At 36.2% G+C, this 19,960-nt stretch overlaps 1 protein-coding gene across 1 annotated transcript in view; it reads left to right on the forward strand.

Annotated features, from left to right (window-relative positions):
- RNF168 (ring finger protein 168) overlaps window positions 1-18,597 on the forward strand; it is a 36,355-nt gene extending 17,758 nt beyond the window's left edge. The window contains exons 3-7 of the mRNA XM_044666718.1: window positions 3,591-3,667; window positions 11,570-11,746; window positions 14,036-14,157; window positions 16,180-16,267; window positions 17,659-18,597. Coding sequence (XP_044522653.1) covers window positions 3,591-3,667; window positions 11,570-11,746; window positions 14,036-14,157; window positions 16,180-16,267; window positions 17,659-18,597 — 1,403 coding nt within the window. The remainder of the gene's footprint in view (window positions 1-3,590; window positions 3,668-11,569; window positions 11,747-14,035; window positions 14,158-16,179; window positions 16,268-17,658) is intronic.
- The last annotated feature ends 1,363 nt before the right edge of the window (window positions 18,598-19,960 follow it).

Below are 19,960 nucleotides of genomic sequence, written 5' to 3' on the forward strand. Positions count from 1 at the left end.
TCTTTCTGGCTTCTTGTAAGATTTTTTCTTTTGCTTGGAAACTCTTGAATTTGGCAATTATATTTCTGGGTGTTTTCTTTTCTTGATCAAATGTCGCAGGTGTTCTATGAATCCTTTCAATGTCTATATTGCCCTCTTGTTGTAGGACTTCAGGGCAATTTTGCTGAGTTATTTCTGTTAGTATGGAGTCCAGGTTTCTATTAATTTCTGGTTTTTCTGGAAGACCAATTATTCTCAAATTGTCTCTTCTAGACCGGTTTTCTTGGTCTGTCACTCTCTCATTGAGATATTTCATGTTTCCTTCTATTTTTTCAGTCTTTTGACTTTGTTTTATTTGTTCTTGTTGTCTTGAGAGATCATTAGCTTTTACTTGCTCAATTCTAGCCTTTAGGGATTGATTTTCGGCTATGATCTTTTGGTTTTCGGCCATAATCTTCTGGTTTTGGCCATAATCTTCTGGTATTCCTTTTCAATCTGGTCATTTCTCGTGTTCAATTTGCTTATCAGTTCATTTGGTTTCTGAGCCTCACTTTCCAATTGCAAGATTCTACCTTTTAAATAGTTATTTTCTTGCCAGATTTCTTCCATTTTCCTCAAAATCTCAGTTTTGAACTCTTCCATAGCTTGTGAGGAGTTTTCCTTATTTGAGGAGGGTCCGGATGCTTGTTTGTTCTCCTCTGTTTGCTCGGTTGTCTGGATTTTCTCTGTGTAAAAGTTGTCGAGTATTAAAGACTTCTTTTTCTTGTTGTTAATCTTTCTCTTCTGAACTTCCTGAGACTGGGTAGCCATCGTTAGACCAGCAGCTTCTCAGGTTTATCCTCGCGCTCAGGGTCTGTCTGCGGTCAAGCTCCCTGGTGGACCCCCTTGCTTGATCGTCTGCTGGAGGTTTCTTTACAAGTCTCTGGGCGCTGCTTCCACAGTCTTATACCCGTCTGCACTGGTTCCCCACTCAGGGTTTCAGAGCTTTAACTTGTGGCTGTGTCTACCTCCACCCACGCCTCCGCCCGTGCCTACGCTCTGAGCCCGCACTCTGTGCCCTGCGTCCACTCTCAAATTTTGTGTGCGTTCGTTAGCTTTTTGGGGTCCTAAATCTTGCTGCTCTCAGGGACAGGCCCCGGAGCTGCCAATGACTCGATGGGTGCCCCAAACTTGCTCTATTTCTTTTTAGCTGGCTTCGGCGCTATAGGTGTTGTGTGTGAAGGGGGTGGGGGTGGGGTGGTTGCTCAGCCCGCAATTTAGTGAGAGCTGTTTCACCCCTTTATAGCATGGAAATGCCTCGATTCCACGTACCTTCCACGCTGTGCCCTTTTGTGGGGTTCCTCCTTTCGTCTGGACTTGTTTTTATGTCTCCTTGAGGAGTTTTGTGTGTTTCGGTCAGGAGAGGTTAAGAGCTGCTTCTTACTCTGCCGCCATCTTAACCCGGAACTCCTATTTTTTTCTCTAAGATTTGTGACCTCAGTTCCTTTGAGTTTTGTTGTTGGATCTATGAAAATGACTCCCTAACTATGAAAATGCTAATATTTCCAACTCTGCTTCTACCCTGAGATTTAGTCCTACACCAGTTCCCTGTAGGGTATTTCAAACTGACGGTCCTATGAATATCTCAAATTTAACATGTCCAAAGCAGAACTAATTATCTTCTTTTTTCCGGACTCCCTTATTTTAGGTTTGTAGCCTTTGTGTTATTTTCTTTGCAGGCTTATTTTCTCTTATCCCACTTAGCCAACTCATTGACAAACCTTGTTTTTCCTCTCCACATTTCTCCTTTCAGATTATGCTCACATAATCACCGCCTTCATTCAGGTTCTTATCACCTACTTGTTTATTATTATATATAGATTATTATAATGGGGTCATTTGATTAGACTCGATGCCTCAAGACTTTACCCACTTTGATTTGTCTTATATCACACAACAACCAGGTAATTTTCCTAAAGAGCAGATCTGACCATGACACTCCTCTCTACTCTTACAACTCCAAGGTCTCCCTATTGCCTCTAGGATCAAATATAAATTTGGTTTAACTTTTAAAGCTCTTCACAACTTGGCCTCAGCCTAATTTTTGAGACTCCTTCTTCTGCACTTTGCAATTCAGTTAGACTGTCCTTTTCTCTGTTCCTTGCCCACAATCTGCCATCTCCTCTTTATTTCTTTGTAGAACATTCTCTACATCTAGGACATGTTTCTTCCCTGTCTCGTGGAATCCATTTTCTTTCACAGTGCAGCTGAAGCACCTCTTTCTTCTCCTTGTCTGCCCCTCTCAACTGTTGGTACCTTTTTTCCCTCTTTCTACTTTTATATTTAACTACTTTTTATTTGTTTTCTACATTCTGTATATAATCATATGCTGTATTCTATATATACTCATCTATACTTGTCTGCCCCCTTCAACTGCTAGTGCCCTTCCCCTTTCTACTTTTATATTCAACTACTTTTTACTTATTTTTTGTATTCTATATATATTCATCTGTGTACTTGTCTCCCCTTGTAGCATGTAAGCTTCAGGATCAGGAATTATTTCATTCTCTATGTTCCCTGCTCCTGGTGTAGCATCTAATTGTGTAGTAGACTTTTTTTTAAAACCCTTATCTTCCTTCTAAGGATCAATACTGTGTCTCAGTTCTAAGGCAGAAGAGTGGTAAGGGCTGGGCAGTGGGGATTAAGTGGCTGGCACAAGGTCATACAGCTAAAAAGTGTCTGAGGTCAGATTTGACCTAGGCCTGACTCTTAATCCACTGAGCCATCTTGCTGCCTGTAGTAGACTTTTAAGTAAATGCTTGTTGATTGATTAAGCAAAAGAGTGTATAGACAGGTAGAAGGAGGAATCAGGAGAGTGGTATGAAAATTCAGGAGAAGAAAGAATGTCAATCTTGTTGAATGCTGTAGAGAGGTCAAGAAAGTGAAGCACGGAGGGGAAAAAAAGGCTGTGGGATTGATTGAACAGATTGATTACTTTGGAAAGGTTTCATTAAGTGTTTATAATTTTGTTATAAATATATACCAATTATATATAATTTTGGTAAGTATTTTAAAACTAAAATGTTCAGCTAAAACTGTAAACAAATGTCAAAGAACTAAGTTTCTTCTCTGAAATTTTCTTCTAGCTACTCAGAATTTAACGTACACACACACAAAATCAGTTAATCATTTGAAAATAGATAGTTTGGTGAGAGTGAAATCCAAATTTTACAGAGTTCAAAACTATTGTTCAATTTTTTAAAGAACAGAAAAACAATTTGTGGGAGATGCTTAAAGGGGAAAAAATCTAAACAAGTTTATTTTAATTGCCTTTCTTTCTCACATTAGTAAAGATATTAAAATAGTAAGAATATTATTCATGAAAACAAGCTCACTTACAATGTAATCTTTACTTTTAACTCTTGCAAAAGATGTGTTACCGTTGCTTGTGAGGGAGGCAAATCTGAAAAATACAAATTTCATGTAAAATCGTTATATTGAAGTGTGAAATCACTTGTATATTTCATTATCTTTAAAAAAAAGTTTATCCTAATAGTTTAACTGGCCAACATTTCTATGTTCTCTTTAGTAAATGTATTTTTTTTTTTTATTAATCTTTTTATCGGGAACAGTTGATATGTATCAGCCACGTCATACACTAAGCCAGCCTGGGGAATTGAGGCGTGAATATGAAGAAGAAATTAGCAAAGTAGGTGCAAATATTAATTTCTTTACTTTATAAATATGTCTGTTTTGTGTTTATAGTTTTTATATTCAGCATATACTCTGTAGAACAGATAGGTGGCACAGTGTATGTAGTGAGTGCTGGACTTGGGAGTCAGAGAGACTTGTCTTCCCAAGTTCAGATCTGATCTCAGACACTCACTAGCTGAGTGACCCTGGTGGATGAGTAACTTCACTGTTTCCATCAGTTTTTCATCTGTAAAACAAGCTGGAGAGGGAAATGGCAAACCACTTCAGTATCCTTGCCAAGAAAACCCCAAATGGGATTGCGAAGAGTCAGATGCAACTGAAATGATTATACAACAGCAAAACACACACACACACTCACACAGAGTAATGCCGACATATAATTAATTAATGGCTACTGACATGAAGAAATTTCTTTTAAAAATATATTCAAGATAACTGATTTCTATGTGCTCAAAACAATACAGAACTGGACTTTTAGTTATCAGTGACATTTTTCTATGCTAGGAAGAATTCTATTATCTATTTTGGGGGTGTGTGCTATTTTTCAGTTTCCCATTATCTTGAGGGAAGTGAGGAATGGAAAAGTGGTTGGAGAGTTAAAGATAAGAGATCTTTCCAGACCCCACAGGATGTGTTTCTTCTTAAAAGAATATATATACTTCAGGAGGTCCTGGGTTCAAGTGTGAATTAAGATACTTCCTAGGTATGCAACTCTGGGCAAAGTCACTTAACTCTCATTGCCTAGCCCATACCATTCTTCTGCCTTAGAAGAAAAGGTTTTTTTAAGTGTATATATACTTGTTCATACAGATATGAACCATATCTATATGTTAATAGCTCTGAGTGTGTACATGAGATAAATTATATAGTTTATATATGACAACTTATATATTTCATATATAATATTGTCTAAAGAAAATATATGTTTTCATATATATGTATGGCCGATATCTATAGAGAGAGAACTAAAGATATAGATAACTATATAGATAACCAGTTAAACATTCCACTGTTCTCTACTCTCCAATTCCTTGCCGTAACCTTTAAGTATCCTTACTTTATTAAACCTCAGCTGTGGATCACTCCATTTACCTCCTCCTGTTCTTTTCACTCACCACCTGCACAGAGCTGGACTGAGTGTTGCTGCAGGGCCCTGCTCTAGGGATACTTGTTAAGGATCCTTCACCTACCACTCCCTGGAAGTCTTAGAGAAAAAGAGAATTTACAAGAGCAAATTGAGTTTTCTCTCCTTTTAAATGAATGCATCCCTTCCCACCTTCTCATCTTCAACCAATCACATTTGTCCTTATTCCAAATTCCAGAAAGTTCTCTGGGCTCCTAGAGAGGATCAGGCATCATCTTTTCAATTGCCTCTCCTAGTGCCTTGCACCAAAGAGCCTTAACCAAATCCATATGACATAGTTCCCATTGGCCTCCCAAATGTCACATGAATTCTAGGCAGTACAGTTAGCACAGGTCTTTAGAGAAGGCCAAGGCCTATCCTAATGAGTGGACCTGGCCATCACTGTTATCCCCAGTACAAAAATTATGTAAGTTCGGTAAATGCCATTGTTGATCCATTTGCATTTCTCAGTAAGTATAAAGGATAATTCAGTTTTAAATATTATAAGGAACAAAACCATATCCTTTTACCCATAATAAGGAATATAAAACTATGGAGATAGAACATTATGGGAAACATCAGAGCTGGTAAAAATTTTGATGGCCTCATCAGTTCCCAGAGTTTAATTTTCATTTCTATGCAGATGTTGCACAGATCTATATAACCAGCCCAACTCTCAGTCATGATCTCCTAATCCACATCATTAAGTGCCTATTGGACATCCCCAATTAAATGTCCCACCTATGTCTCAAAATTATAAAAAAAAAAAAATCTTCTGAACTTTGTATTTCTCTCTCTTTTTTATTTTAGTTTACATGCAAAATTTTTAATTTGAGTAAAATTTTTCCAATAAATGATTAAATATAAAATTGGTTAATGGGAGAAACAAATTTCAGTGATTCATAAACTTTATATTTCTGTCAAGCATATCACCATTCTACCAGTCTCTTAGGTTTGCCACTTTGGATTTATCCCCAACCTCTTCTTCTCTTTTACCTTACATATTTAATCAGTTATTAAGTCTTATCAGTCTGACATCTACAACATCACTTAGTATCTTTCTCAGAGCCTTTGGAGTTTTTTTTGGGGGGGGGGGTCAAACCTGCATTTTAAGAAAATTATTTTGGCACCCGAGTGAAAGATGTATTGGAGTGGGGAAAGACTTGATGGGAAAAGGGAAGAGAATAAACATTAATATAGGTGCCTACTATGTGCCAGGTATTGTGCTAAGTAAGCACTTTGCAAATATTACCTCATTTAGTCCTCAAAACATCTGTAAGGTAGGTGCTGTTACTGTCATAGCATTTTACAATTGAGGAAACTGGGGCAAGCAGAGATTTAAGGGGCTTGTCTGGGGTCACAGGGCTAATAAATATCTGAGACCAGATTGGAACTCGAGTTCAGTACTCTCTTATTTCGTCTCTTAGCTTTGAGACAAGGACATCAACTAGAAGGCTGTTGCAGTGGTCCAGGTGGTATCTGGCGACTGAGTGGAGAGAGGGGCAGATAGAGGACAGAAGTTATGAAGGTAAAAACAAGACTCAGCCACAGATTGGATCTGAGGAGTCAGGGATGACACCAAAGTTGCTTGCCTGCGTGACTGGGGAGATGATATCCTCAACAGCAGTAGGGAAGTTTGGAAGAAGAGTGGGTTTGGGGGGAAAGAGGAATTCTATTTTGAACATGTAGAATTGGTGACATCTACTGGGCATCCAGTTTGTGTCCCAAAGGCATTAGTAATGAGGCTAAAGCTTAGGCAAGGTTAGGGCGGGATATCTGGGAAGTTATCCACATGGGGATGTTGGTGAGATCACCAAGTGGAAGAGAAGAGCCTTCTTAGGGAACACTGTGTGACTTAAAGAGCTAGCAAAGGAATAAGAAAGAGGGCATCAGACAAGAGAATGAGGAAAAAATAGTGTTACAAAACTCCCTCCATCTTTCTGTCTCTGTTCTCGAAGAATGTGTTAGTGCTATAAAGATGTGGACATCTAAAAGTCTAGCTTTGAAACTGATCCTTTCATCCCAAGTAGTTTTGTACATCTTTAGCTTATTTCTTAAATCCAAATCATATTTTCCAACATAGATTTACTGCCCTCCCTCGACCCACCTTTCACTAAAGTCACAAGTTGCCAACGTATATGTTGAGTGATTCAAAGTATCTTTTTAAGGTCTAAGTAGAATTTCCCTAATATTGCCATATTATCTTCCTAGTGATAGACATGTGTGTATATATATCACTAGGAAGATTATATATACATATGAGGTTTACTAACTTATTTTTTTAATTATTTTGGTACCTTTTAAATGAAAAATGTTTGCTTTGGTCTGGCTTTAGACTCAGTTCTTTTTCTCTAGAAGTAGATGGCATTTTTAATCATGAGTCCTCTGAGATAGTTTTGGATCATTGTATTGTTGAGAATTGCTATTATTCACAGTTGTTCACTATAAAGTATTCCTGTCAACTGTGTACAAAGGTTCTGCTTATTTCACTCTGCTTTGGTTCATGTAAGTCTTTCCGGGTTTTTCTAAGCCCCTCCTACTTGTCATTTCTTACAACATAATAGTATTCCATTACAGTCACATGCTATAACTTTGCCATTCCCCAGTTGATGGGTATCCTCTCACTTTCCTATTCTTTGTTCCCACAAAAAGAACTTTAAATATTTTTATACATATAAGCCCCTTTTGGTTTTTTATCTCTTTGGGGATACAAATCTAGTAATGGAATTGTTGGGTCAGTGGGTATTTTTTATAGCTCCTTGGGCATGGATCTAAATTGCTCTCCAGAATGATTGAATCAGTTCACAGCTCCCCAAAGTGTATTCAGTCTTCTTTTCCATCAACTCCGTCCCCACTTTTCTTATCCCCTTCCCCTCCTTTCTGTAGGGTAAAATAACTTTATATCTCCAATTTATTGTGTGTGTTCCTCCCTCACTGAGCTAATTCATGAGAGTAAGATTCCTGTTCTTTCCTCCCTACCTTTTCCATCTTCCCCTCCATTGTGTAGACATTCACGGTTTAATTTTATTAATTTGTTTGTTTTAGTAATGAGTTCCCACATAAATTTTCCAATATTCTATGATCCAAATTGTCCCTTTCCTTCCCCCTCCTGAACTGGCACGCAATTCCATCACGGTTTAATTTTATTAATTTGTTTGTTTTAGTAATGAGTTCCCACATAAATTTTCCAATATTCTATGGTCCAAATTGTCCCTTTCCTTCTCCCTCCTGAACTGGCACGCAATTCCATCTGGGTTATACATGTATTATTATGCAAAATATATTTCCATATTATTCATTTTATAAGTGAATAATCTTACAAAATCAAAACCCCAAAACATATACCCAAATAAACAAGTGATAAATCATGTTTTCATCTGTATTCCTACTCCAACAATTCTTTCTCTGAAGGTGGATAGCATTATTTTTCTTAAATCTCTCAGAATTGTTCTGGAACATTGTATTGCTGATAGTAGCAAAGTCTATTTCATTTCATCATTGCATAATAATATTGCTATTACTATGTACAATATTTTCCTGGTTCTGCTTATTTACTTTGCATCCAGATTTTTCTGAAATCATCCTATTTGTCATAACTTAAAGCACAACAGTATTCCATCATCATCATATACCACAGTTTGATCAGCCATTCCCCCATTGATGGACATCCCTTCAATTTCCAATTCTTAGCCACCACAAAAAGAGTGGCTATAAATATTTTTGTGCTAGTAGGTCCTTTCCCATTTTCCTCCTAGCTCTGTGAATGCTTTTTCATGCCTCTTTTATGTGCAATAATTTATCTCATTTTATTTTTCCCTTCCCCCTCCTCCCAATGAATTCCCCTTTACACTACCCTAATGACAAGGTTCTTTGGCATTACATGTATCATTTCTCCATGTGGATATATACATTTTAACCTTATTGAATTTGATTTTTCCTTCCTATTTACCTTTTTATAATTCTCTTAAGTCTGGTATTTGAGAGTCAAATTTTCTATTCAGCTGTGGTCTTTGAAAGTCCTATATTTCATTGAAAACCCTTTTTTTTCCCCCCCTGAAGAATTATGCTCAGGTTTGTTTGTTGGATGTGAGTGATTCTTGGTTGGAGACCTAGTTCCTTTGCTCTCTGAAATATCATGTGTTATCCTGACTGGCTCCATGATACTTGGAATTGTTTCTTTTTAGCTGCTTGCAATATTTTCTCCTTCACCTGGGAGTTTGGGAATTTGGCTATAATATTCCTGTGAGTTATTCTTTTGAGATCTCCCCCTTTTGGGGGAGGTGATCAGAGATTCTTTCAATTTCTGTTTTGTCCTCTGGTTCTAGAATATCAGGGCAGTTTTCCTTGATGTTTTCTTGAAAGTTAATGTCTAAGCCCTTTTTTTATCATGACTTTCAGATAGTCTAGTGATTCTTAAGTCTCATGGGGTTATTAGCTTCCACTTGCCCAATTCTAATTTTTAAGGCATGCTTTGTAAATAGTTCTTTTCCTCTATGAATTTATGTACCTCTTTTCCCAAAGAGCCAATTATCTTCTCTTCATTGGATTTTTGTGCCTCTTACCAACTGGTCTATTCTGTTTTTTACGTAATTAATTTCTTTACTATTTTTTTGTGCTTCCTTTACCAGGGTGTTGACTCTCTTTCGCATTTTTCTTGTATCATTTTTATTTCTCTTCCCAATTTTTCTTCTACCTCTTATTTAATTTTTAAAATCCTTTTTCAGCTTGAGAGCAATTTATATTTTTCTTGGAGTCTTTGTTTTCTTCTTCTGAGTTTGCCATGTTACCAGAATAACTTTCTTTGTTTTGGTTTATTTATTTTCCTACTTTTTTCTTTTCTTTTAGTTTAAAAAACTATTAAAGTTGGGCTTTGTAACTGTGGTGAAGGGAGCACTGTTCCAAGCTTCAGATTCTTTGTGTAGCTGGCTCCAGAGCTGGCATTGGGGATCTCTCTGCTTTCAGTTCTTCTATAATGGTGTGATGTAAGGGGAGGTGTGTTTAATACTTTTCTGGCCTATGTTCTGGTCTGTGAGTAATTGCAAGTTGCAAGTATTAGGGAGGCAGGGGGTAGGGGTGGGGTCACAGTTGGGTGGCTCAGGGAATTGAGAGGCAGACCTAAAGACAGGAGATCCAGGTTGAAATTTGATCTCAGATGCTTCCTAGCTATGTGATCTTGGGCAAGTTGCTTAACCTCAATTACTTAGCCCATACCACTTTTATGCCTCAGATTAAGAAGGAAGATACAGGTTGTTGTTGGGGATTTTGTTTCTGGTTTGTTTGGTTTTTGGTGTGTTGTTTTTTTTTTTTAGTGTAATTGGGAAGTATTTAACAAAATAAATAAAAATATAATATAACATAGATAATGTTAATTTGTGGTTTCTGAAGTCATGATATGACTTGCAGGGATTTGTTTCTGTATGAATTTGATTCTATTATTTTAAAGCAATAGGTCCCTTTTAGGGTGTTTATTATTTTGCTTTCTGTTATCACCAACCAACATTTTAAAATTCAGGCAAGTTGAAGGATTGTGTAGAATGAAATGTTAATGATTACAAAATAAATGGACCTCTCAAAACCTTAAAAACCTCTTATTATCTGTAAAAAGGATAATTTTGTTCATTTTTTTAAAATTCAAGAAATATTTGAATCTTCCAAATATTCAAAACCCCTAGTCTTTGGATGATAATCTGTGTAAATGGTGAGGGGAATATGTGAAATAATAGGATTTTTTAAAAACCCTTACCTTCCATCTTAGACTCCAATGCTGTGTATCAGTTCCAAGGCGGAAGAGTGGTAAGGGCTAGGCAATGGGGGTCAAGTGACTTGCCCAGGGTCATACAACTAGGAAGTGTCTGAATCCAGATTTGAACCCAGAATCTCCCTTCTCTGGGCCTGGCTGTCAGTCCACTGAGCCCCCATAATACAATATTTAAAAATTTTTCTACACAATTCTTTTTGCCACTTTCTCATTTCTTTCCTCTACCCCTTCTTCCTTGGAAGTATTTATTCATTTTCCCTTCTGTATGCATGTGTGGAGTAGATTTCTGGGGAGGCTTGTACCCCAGAAATCACTCTAATGAGCATACAGGAGACTTGATAAGATGCTGGCTTTATTCAGAGAAATCTGGCAGGAAGGGGAGGAAAAGGGATTCCGCCCACACAAGTGTGCTCGGGGCAAAAATGTCTCCTCTTCTTCTAGGTACAGTCACAGACTTTTATAAGAATTCTGATGAAAGATTCTCCTCCTCCCCTCTCTCCAGTCCCATAGAAGAGGGGGCTGTGACATTTACAGTCTTGAGCACATTGTCAACATTACATATCCCTAAAGACCCCCATGATCAAAAAATCCTGTGTATCATGGGATTCCCAGCCTAGGACAAAAAAAGATACTTTTGAAACTTGCTGTACTTTTCATTTTTCAGCTTATCTTATAATTTGGCTTTCTTCCCAGGGCACAGATAAATTCTTCTCAAGGCTTTTGAAAATAGGTCAGGAAAACTAAAAATTTTATGGGGTGGAGAGGGGCAGTTTTAGTAAGGAATGGTAATACTGAGGGGTCTTGAAAATTGGGGTTACAACAAGTCAAATACAACTCTTTGAGAGTTACACACTGAATCTCATCCCACATAGTGTATATCTAGAAAATATAATTTTGAAGTCTTAGGCCTTTGAAAATTATGTTAACCTTTTTTGTTGTGATAGATATGTCTAAGATTTGTCGTAGTCTGTTATTGATACATCCTAATTTAAACTTTTTTAATAAACAATTTTAAGGTGGAGGCTGAACGAAGGGCCTATGAGGAAGAAGAGAGCAAAGCAAGTGAAGAATACATTCAGAAATTATTAGCAGAGGAGGAAGAAGAGCAAAAGCTAGCAGAAGAAAGGAAAAGAAAGATGGCGGAACAGCTGAAAAGAGATGAAGAACTGGCCCGAGAAATCAGTATCAATCTTGTACGTCCACACTGGGCATTGAAAGATTTTTTTCCCCTTAGTTTCAGAAGTCAAGAAACCTGGATAAATGAGGAAACGAGGAAATACTTACACTCTATTCTAAGTCACATCTGTTCTTTCCTGATTCTGATGCATAAAGGGAAACAATTTAAATTTGTAACAGCTCCAGAAACTCAGGTTTTATTTGCTTCATAATTAAAGCATATATGATTGCCTTTTATTCCTTGTGATAATTTAATTTTTTTTTAAACCCTTACTTCCAGTCTAAGTAGCCAGATCTGGCTCTCAGTCCATTATGTTACTTAGCTGAGCCCATGTGATAATTTAAATTAAATTTTATAAAGTAAACCAGACATCCTGACACTTTGATGTCTTCAAAGTGAGAAGGTGAGATGAATCACCAAATAAAATCATAACATTTTAGAATTTGGAAGAAACTTAGCCAATTTAACCCTTCATTTTTACTACTGAGAAAATGGAGGTTAAGACAATGTCTGCCCAAGGTTACCCAATGTATTACCGTCAGAGCTAGGATTAGCACCCCCAGATCTTCTAAGTCACTTAGGGTCCTTCGAACTTGGAGATTTTTTTTTTGTATGTACAATACATATTAAGATTTCATTTTTAGTATATTCACAAAGCACAATCTTAAATAAGTGAAGAAAAGTCCTTTGGGGATGTATTCTCCTATCATGTTTTCTCCCCTTTGCAGAAATTATTATCCTGACATAGTTACTGTATCGCTGTATCGATGATTATTTGGAAGGATACTTAAAATAGGAGTATGTTGCCATCAGATATGTTTTTCCTACTTTATTCTGAAGAGCTTATAGGTGATACATTTGCATTGTCTTAAAACAAAATTATCTTTAACTACACAAAAGTTTCATTGTGTTTAGAGCTAAAAGAGACTTTTATTAAAATTCTTAGCCCAACACCCTGAGGGAATTGAGATTCTTGCACTTAATACACAATAAAACTACTAATCCATATTAATTACTAATAATATTATGAATAAAATGCATAGTGAATTGAGCTTTAAGGACCACTTTTGCATTGAATGCATGAAAGGTTGAAATTTATATGTTACTTTTCATTGATAAATTTTGTCACTTAAGCCTTGAAGCATATTTTTTTTAACCCTTACCTTTCTATCTTAGAATCAATACTGTGTTTTGCTCCCAAGGCAGTAAAGCCGTAAGGGCTAGCATTGGGAGTTAAGTGACTTACCCAGAGTCACATAATTAGGAAGTGTCTAAGGTCATATTTGAACTCAGGACCTCCTTTTCAGACCTGACTCTCATTCCATTGAGCCACCCGGCTGCCCCTACAAAGTATACTTTCAGAACATTAAAATTCTACAAAATAGGACTTATAACTAATAACAATAGCGTAACCATACACTTGCCATTTGGTAAAAGAAAGAGAAGCTTTGTGCTTTATGCAAGGTAAAGTCTTTTATTTACTTAGTTGTAACCAGCGTAAATGGTCTTTTGGATCTATTTACCCTTACATTGCATTTAGAGAAAGATTAATTTCAAGTGCCTCAAGTAATTAAACCCATGCTACTGAATATCTTTCAGAGCTACTCTTGAAGTTCAGTTGTACTGCTGAAGAATACTGAGATGGGGAAGATATTATAATTAGTAAATTATAAATTGTAATCTGTATTTCTTTAAAAGCTAATGCATATTTCTGCATAGAGCACCAGACTTGGAGATAGGATGGCCGAAATTCAGATCTGGCCTCAGACTTCTGAGCTGTGTGACTACCCCTCTATTGCCTAGTCCTTTTACTGCTCACTCTTCTGCCTCAAAACCAATACATAATATTGATTCTAAGACAAAAGGTAAAGTTGAGGGGTTTTTTTTAGAAGTTTCTTTATAATTTTAATAGTCTTTCCAATAACATTTACATTTTTTTATTAGACCTTTGATTTTGATGGTCTGGGACTTCTGGTAAGGAATCAACAATACAAGTGCAGATTGACACCCATTTTGGAGCTCAAATAAGTCTTGCTGAAGTGTCTGGGCTATTAAGAGGTTAAATGACTTGCCAATATGTGTTAGAGGCAGGACTTGAACACAGGTCTTTCTTACTTCAAGGTCAGGTCTCTATCTGCTATGCCAGATTATTTTCTTTTCCACTGTTAATTCCTTAATTTTTTTAAATGAAGAATAAAAGTAAGCCCAATTCCTATTAGAATTTTATTATAAAAAGGGGTTTTTTTTGTATGTAAATATGGTCATAGAATAATCTATTGTTTTCTGAATATTTCTTTTGTTTAAGAACAAACTGAGTGAGAAAAGTGTCTTTAGTTCACCTTCAAATGCTAAACAGTCTTCACCAGTCACCAACAAGTCACAAAAGAAGATTAAGAACCAATTAAGCTTCCTTGGAAGTATTCAAAAGTAAGTCACTTTGGCCATGCTAATAAGTGTTTAAGGAACTGCTATGTATAATAATGTTCTTCATTTCTTCTACCAAAAGATTACTTACCTGGGGTCTATGACCTTTTGTAAATATTTTGATGACTGGATTTCAGTATATAATTGGTTTTCCTTATAATCCTATGTATTTTATTTTATTACTATTTTTTAAACCCTTACCTTAGCCTTGGAACCGGTATTCTGTATTGGTTCTAATGCAGAAGAGCAGTAAGGGTTGGGCACTGGAGGATAAGTGACTTGCCCAGGTTCACACAGGTCATATTTGAACCCAGGACCTCTGGGCTTGGTACTCAGTCCACTGAAACACCTAGCTGTCTCCCGATGTAGTTTATTTTATATATTTAAAAACATTATTATGAATCCTTGAGGACAAGCCCATAGAATCCATATATTTCAGCACACTTAAGAAGGGCCCATGGTAGAAAAAAGACTTAGGAACTCCTTTTTTGCACTAGTTAGTCAAAATTTGATGCAAAGATTGTATAGTATTCCCCAAGTGGTCCAGGGTTGATTTATAATGAAAAGAACAGAGATTCTAGAGTTTAAAATGTTTAACTTCTAATGTATACTAATTCTTATCCACCTTATTTTTAGAAGTAATATTCATTTCTATATTTTTATTATTTTATACCTAGTATCTAGTACTAAAAATTGGTACATTTTGACTAATGACTTTATTGATCAAAAATTTTTATTTTTAAGTTAGTGTTTTGAAGTAGAGGTATCAGACATGTGGTCTGCAAAATTCCTACAATACAATAAAGGTATTAATTTGTGGTTTTCTAAATCATTGTGCAGCCCGTGTACACTCGGTACAGCGGATAGAGTGCCAGACCTGGAATCAAGAAGACTTATCTTCCTGAGTTTAAATCTGATCTCAGGCACTTATTAGCTGTGCAACCCTGGGCAAGTCACTTTAACCCTTTTTGCCTCGGTTTCCTCATCAGTAAAAAGGGCTAGAGAAAGAAATGACCATCTATTCCCAGTACTTACTAAAGTGTGAATAGAATCTAGATGTTAAATCTTCTGGTTAAATTCAATATGCAATAATCAGAAATGTTATCTATCATAATAACAAAAGAATAATTATGGGAGGATGCAATGCACAGTCTTTTAATAGTGAGCTGGTTGTCCTTTTTAAAAAATTATTATTATTGGCAAAAATTCATCTTCTCCCTCCCGTGCTCATTTAGAATGAAAGGGAAACAAGACCCTTGTTACAAATATGTTGTCAAGAAAAACACATTTCCAAATTGACCATATTAAAAAGAAAATGTAGATATTTTGTAAGTACATATTTGTAAGTAAATATGTTTCCATAAATGTATTTATAAATAAAAAGCTATATCTGGATAGGTATATGATAGCTATAGATACATACATACATACATACATACATACATACATACATACATACATACATACATACATATGCACATATAGAGAGATAGTTATACACTATCAGAAGGTGGTAGCATTTTTACCATTAGCCCTTTGAAATCACATTTGATCATTACACTGATCAGAGTCTCTAGTCTTTCAGATTTGCCATTTTTTACCATATTATTGGCATTACCAATTATTCTAATTCTATGCACTTCACTCTACATAAGTTCATACAAGTCTTCCCAGTTCCTCTTAAACCATCCTATTCATCATTTTTTTACAATATAGTAATGCTTCCATCACATTCATAGAGCACAACCTATTCAACTGTTCTCTATTGGGTAGGCACCCTTAAGTATCCCATTCTTCGTTGTCTCAAAAAGAGCTATAAATAAATTTTGTCCTTATTGTCTATAGCCTTCTTTATTTCCTTGGCCTAGAAGATGACTTATTGTGACTTTTTCTGATTTTCCTATCCAGATTGGGTCTAGCACATTTTCTAGATCTGTTTGGAACTGGTGGGTGAGCAGGGTGCGGGCAAATTATCAAGTGTTTTTCAAAGCAGTCCAACTTAATATATATATTTTATTTTTAAAGGTATCTGTCACCAAAGTCCCAGTTTGCCTCAGTACAAGCATCTCAACTTGAACTTGCCACAGAAGATAATGGGAATTATATGTCTAAGGTATTTTAGGGACAAGAAAATTCTTATTATAACCCAGTTTATTAGTTGTTTGACTTTTTTAGAAAATTGTGTGTAGATCATATAAGTGAAAATATTAAAATGTTTCTCTTAAAATCATTAACATTTTTTCCCAGCTTGTCAGTTAATTATTGAGGAGGACCTCTCAAATAGAAATGCAGAGCTTAAAATTAGAAGGCTTCCTCCTGGGGTCAAGGTGAGCAATGTGGAGTCAGGAAATATAAATGTGATAGGATAGAACAAACTAGAAAACCTAAAGGGTCTCAAAAGGCAGTAGAATTAATTCAGGGGAGGTCTTGATTGTGAAATAAGTTCCTCTTTAAGCCAAGAGTTTCTTATTTGTAGTAAGCAATGGTTCCCTTACTTTGATCACTTCAGCCTGGAGTCTTTGGGAAGTAAAGAGGGAGAGTTAGAAATATGTTGAATGTAAATAACTGGAGCTTTAAAAATGGGTTATCAGCATTAGGTTTGTTTGTTTGTTTGTTTGTTTGGCCCTTTCCCTTATGTCTTAGAATCAATACCATATATTGGCTCTAAGGCAGAAGAGTGGTAAGGGCTAGGCAATGGGGGTTAAGTTACTTGCCCAGGGTCACAAAGCTGGGAAATGTCTGAGGCCAAGTTTGAACCTAGGACCTCCCATCTCAGCTTCTCTCTCAATCCACTGAGCCACTGGGTTGTCCTCCAGGATTAGTTGTTTTGTTTGTTTGTTTGTTTGTTTTTAAATCCTTACCTTCCCTCTTGGAGTCAATACTCTGTATTGGCTCCAAGGCAGAAGAGTGGTAAGGGCTAGGCAATGGGGGTCAAGTGACTTGCCCAGGGTCACACAGCTAGGAAGTGTCCGGGGCCAGATTTGGACCTAGGACCTCCCATCTCTAGGCCTGGCTCTCAATCCACTGAGCTACCCAGCTGCCCACCCCCCAACATTAGTTTTAATAGTAGTGAAAAATGAAGTAATGACATCTCATTTATAATAAAACACTAAAAATCACTTTTTACCCCCATGGCACAAGTTTCATGAGGGAAAAACTTTTTATATATATATATATATATATATTTTTTTTAAAAGGTCTTCTTTCTAATATCCATGTAGAAAGAAGAATTATAGAGTGAATTGTTTAATTGCTCAGTGTTTAAACAAATATCTTACATTTCAAAATTTTGTTTAATTCCTAATGCATAAGTGATTTTTTTTTACCTGTGTTGTTGTTTTGGTGTGAACCTGCCTGTTTTTTAAATCATTATCTCTTTAAGAGCATTATCTCATAATATTCAGCGCCTCCTTCTGATGCAGCATGACTTTCCCATTTAGCAATAGCTTGTATTTGGCTAAAATTTGATGTTTTGCTGAATGTTACTATTTTTTTCCCTTGCAGGATGTTAGTAGTAATAATGTGAGGAGCACTAGGTCGCAAGAAGATGAGCTTATGCCAACACTAACTCCACAAACATTCCTTGAAAGTCAGAGCAGAGTTACAAAGAGTTCAATTACAGATTCACCTATGCCTCATTTAAGTGCCTTTAGTTTGGAAGAAGAATGTCTTGAGAAAGAAACTAAATCACAGATGAGTAATCCAAATGAAGTTATGCATGGACATTTTTGTACAAATCATGAAGTGCAAACCAGATTTCTCTGTTCTGCTGAGGTTGGAGCCACGTCTCCTGAAAAATCAGAGAATGGACATGCAGTACCTAATCTGGCAGAAATAACCAAAAACAGTGTTGATGATACAGAAAATGAAGATAGGAATCTGTTGATTGGTAAAGAAATTCCCAAAAGAAAAGATGAGGAATCTCCTGAGTTAGTTGGTGATTCAAGCAATTCTGCAAAGAGAAGAAAAATCTGTATGGAAATTTCTTCAGAACAAGAAGAGACAGAAAATAACATTGCACAGAAACTGATAGACTTGGAACACTTGCTCTTTGAGAGACATAAGCAGGAAGAACAAGATAGGTTATTGGCCTTAGAACTTCAGAGAGAAGTGGATAAAGAGCAGGGAAAACCGAATCGGCAGAAAGGGTCCCCAGATGCTTATCCCTTGCGCACTAAAGTTTCCTTACATCCAGATGAATCTCCAAATGGCTGGAGAATGCATTCCCAGGAAAAGAACTGCAAAAAACAATCCGAAACAACAGAGCTTTCAAAACCTCGAAGGAGCTCAAAAGATGAAAACTGGCAGCCTTCTGGGATCCAAAAGAAAATTTCAGTTACTAAGGGAGGAAAGGCGCCCAAATCTTCAAAAAATGCCCATTCTCTCCGACCTAGTAATGCTCAAAAAAGTATTTTTGAGATGTTTCAGCAAGCTGCAAAATAACAAATGAGGAAGGGTAAGCAGTAAGGACTAAGAAACAAATTTAATGCACATATATTCAATACTTCTATTGGTAGGTACTTTTAGTGCATTTTGTTTTGCAGATCTACCTATTACCTATAGTTTCTCAGTCAATTATCTGATTGTAAGAAAAGTTAAGAGAAGGTGCTGGTGTGAAACTTTTCTTCAGACAAATTCCCAGCAATCAACAAAGAAATTGGTTTTTGTGTGTTGGCAATAACCAAAGTATGATGAAATGGGGGGCACTACTAGCTGGAAGATGCATTAGACCATCTCCATGAAATCTTCAAATATCGTAAAAGTCTACTCATCATGGTCAATACTCACTTGTTTATTCAATTCCAACTCAAGAAAAATAAAGCAAAAACTTTTCTCAAGCATTTAAAAAACGAGAATGGAAGGTATTGACCTTGCCTGTCTTCTTGCTACCTCCCTAAATGTTTAAAGAAGCACTGAAAGGTCATGGTTTCTTATCACTATGAATTACAAATAATTTTCCTAATTAGGTCTTAAATACTGTAATAAATTTCATTTTTCTAGGATGGATCAGAATCAATGTTAATCCAGAGAAAGAATCGATAATTTTTGGAAAACTGAAAATAGGTTCTTATCAGGGAAGTAGCTACAACTTGGAAGGAAAAAAGTCTGGGAGTAGGAATAATTAGATAGATAAAATGAAGCTTTTGAGGGAGGAAAAGGTGAGGTTGAGCAAATGGAACCTGGACAAATTGGTAGTTGACAGGCTATTAAGCTATTCTTCTTTTTCCATTAGTCATTGGGTTTCCCAATGAGCTATCTCAACACCTGGGTTTCTGATAATTTTCAAATAACCTACCAAGTGACATTTTTTTACATTTTCTTTTTATCAGGTAGCCAGATTCATTTTGGAAGCTGCCATTTTTTTTTTGAATTGTTATTCTGGAAAAGAAAATTTTAAGATGGTTTGGGTTCTTTTGATTTGTTTTTTGTTTTTATTGATCAGGCAACAATGTCCTGAAATCTGTTGTGTTGAAATCAAGAGACATTAATTAGTGCTAGGATAGCTTTGACAAGAAACACCAGGTAGTCCATTTCCTAGATATTATGGAGCTCATATTGAATGTTGTGGATTTTTATATGAAATATTCCAAAGTTGAGAAAAGTACATTGCTTATTTTCTACTTGGTCAGACTGTCTTAAGTGACTTCCTTTAATCTCTGTGATACTAGGTAATAATCGTTGACACAACAGAAGTTCAGAATGATATTTGAATGTCCTGAAGTTGATTGTATGTGTGTAAAGTGGGGGTGGGGTGGGGGGGTGGCATTTTTTTTTATTGCTGAAAGCACTTGTCAAATTTCATAAT

Source organism: Gracilinanus agilis, chromosome 3 (genome assembly GCF_016433145.1).
Source record: "Gracilinanus agilis isolate LMUSP501 chromosome 3, AgileGrace, whole genome shotgun sequence".
NCBI classification, from domain to species: Eukaryota; Metazoa; Chordata; class Mammalia; order Didelphimorphia; family Didelphidae; genus Gracilinanus; species Gracilinanus agilis.